The following is a 1817-nucleotide window of genomic DNA, read 5'->3' on the forward strand; positions in this document are numbered from 1 at the left end:
CCCGTTTGAGTGTTCTGCATGCGGTTTGTCTTGTGTCTGTTTGCTGCTGCTTTGTGGGGCCCCAGGCAGCGGCAAGTCATCGCTAGCTGCTGAGCTAGCTAGAGAAGATCCTGCTGCTGCTGCTGCTGCTGCTGCTGCTGCTGCTGCTGGTGCTGCTGCTGCTGCTGGCAGCTGTCTCCGTCGTCTCCTTCTGAGACAGAGAAGACAAAAAGCAGCAGCAGCAGCAGCAGCAAGAGCAGCAGCAGCAACAGCAGCAACAGCAGCAGCAGCAGCAAGACAAACCCTAAATGATGCGGCGTCCAAACGAAGTGCTGCAGGGCTCTCCTGCTGCAGCAGCAGCAGCAGCACCAGCAGCAGCAGCTGCTGCAGCAGCAGCTGCAGCAGCAGCAGCAGCTGCTGGTGCTGCCGCCAGGGATGGATGGAGAGACAGCAGCAAGAGGAAGCAGGAGGTGACAGTCCCCCCCACAGAGACAAAATAAACCAGGCCCCCACCACCCCGCAGCCACCTGCTGCTGCTGCTGCTGCTGCAGCAACAGCAGCAGCAGCAGCAACAACAGCAGCAGACAATCCCACTACAAACGATCCCAAAGAGGTGTGGGGTTTAAACACAATCTGGGTGGATGTCGATAAACTAGAAAAAGAAACAACCCCGGGATCGTCTCCTCCCCCCCCGGGATCGTCTCCTCGGCTGCCGGGATCGTCTCCTCCCCCCCTGGGATCGTCTCCGTCTCCTCCTGTGGGGTCGTCTCCTCCGCTGCTGGGATCGTCTCCGTCTCCTCCTGCGCTGCTGGGATCGTCTCCTCCCCCCCTGCTGGGATCGTCTCCACTGCTGGGATCGTCTTTGTCTCCTCCCCCCCCGGGGTCGTCTCCTCCCCCGGGATCGTCTCCTCCTCCGGGATCGGCTCCTCCGCTGGGATCGTCTCCTCCCCCCCCGGGATCGTCTCCTCCTCTGCTGGGATCGTCTCTGTTTGATGCCTGTCGATGGAAGGCTGCGCGACGAAGGGCCCCACAACTGGTAGAGGAGTTGCTGCAGGCGCATGCACAGAGAAGAAACAAACTTGCTGCTGTTTGCTGCTGCCGTAGCAGCAGCAGCAACACCAGCAGCAGCAGCAGCAGCAACAACAGCAGCAGCAGCAGCAACAATAGCAGCAGCAGCAGCACCAACGACAATAACAACAGCAGCAACAACAACAATAGCAGCACCAACAGCAGCAGCGACACCAGCAGCAGCAGCAGCAGCAGCAGCACCAGCAGCAGCACCAACAGCAGCAGCAGCAGCAGCAGCAGCAGCAGCAGCAGCAGCAGCAGCAGAATGGAAGCAGAGGATCCTGTGCTGCTGCTGCTGATTGACGACACAAATCATCTCCCCTCCTTTAGGAAGCCTTTCTTTACCCTAGCGAGAAAATGTAAACCCTAAACCCTAAACCCTAAACCCTCGCAACAAAACCCTAAACCCTAAACCCTAAACCCTAGCTGCTTCCTACAGTGTTTTATTGCCCTGTTGATATAAACCCTAAACCCTTGAACTCACGGGTACAACTCGGTGTGTTCATCATCTAGGGTTTAGGGTTTAGGGTTTAGGGTTTAGGGTTTAGGGTTTAGGGTTTAGGGTTTAGGGTTTGTGTATGCAGGGGGTTGCGGGTTTATCCAAGTGTGGGTGTATTCTCCTCTTTCCTGCTGCTGCTACCGCCGGCCATCTTTTGCTGCTGCAGTTGTTGCTGCTCCTCTTGCTGCGCTGCAGCAGCACAAACGCATCACTGACCTTGCTGCTGCATGCGCAGCATTCAGCAGCAGCAGCAGCAGCAGCAACAGCAGCA

The 1817-nt window shown here is 57.5% G+C and overlaps 1 protein-coding gene across 1 annotated transcript in view; it reads left to right on the forward strand.

The window, feature by feature from the left end:
• Nucleotides 1–418: 418 nt before the first annotated feature.
• The window catches only part of EMH_0058320 (uncharacterized protein), a gene marked incomplete at both ends in the record, with an annotated part of 2500 nt that continues 1101 nt past the window's right edge, over nt 419–1817 (forward strand). The window contains 3 exons of the mRNA XM_013497570.1: nt 419–1406; nt 1632–1651; nt 1789–1815. Coding sequence (XP_013353024.1) covers nt 419–1406; nt 1632–1651; nt 1789–1815 — 1035 coding nt within the window. The remainder of the gene's footprint in view (nt 1407–1631; nt 1652–1788; nt 1816–1817) is intronic.

This window comes from Eimeria mitis, genomic scaffold, assembly GCF_000499745.2.
Source record: "Eimeria mitis Houghton genomic scaffold, Emh_scaff2760, whole genome shotgun sequence".
NCBI lineage: Eukaryota > Apicomplexa > Conoidasida > Eucoccidiorida > Eimeriidae > Eimeria > Eimeria mitis.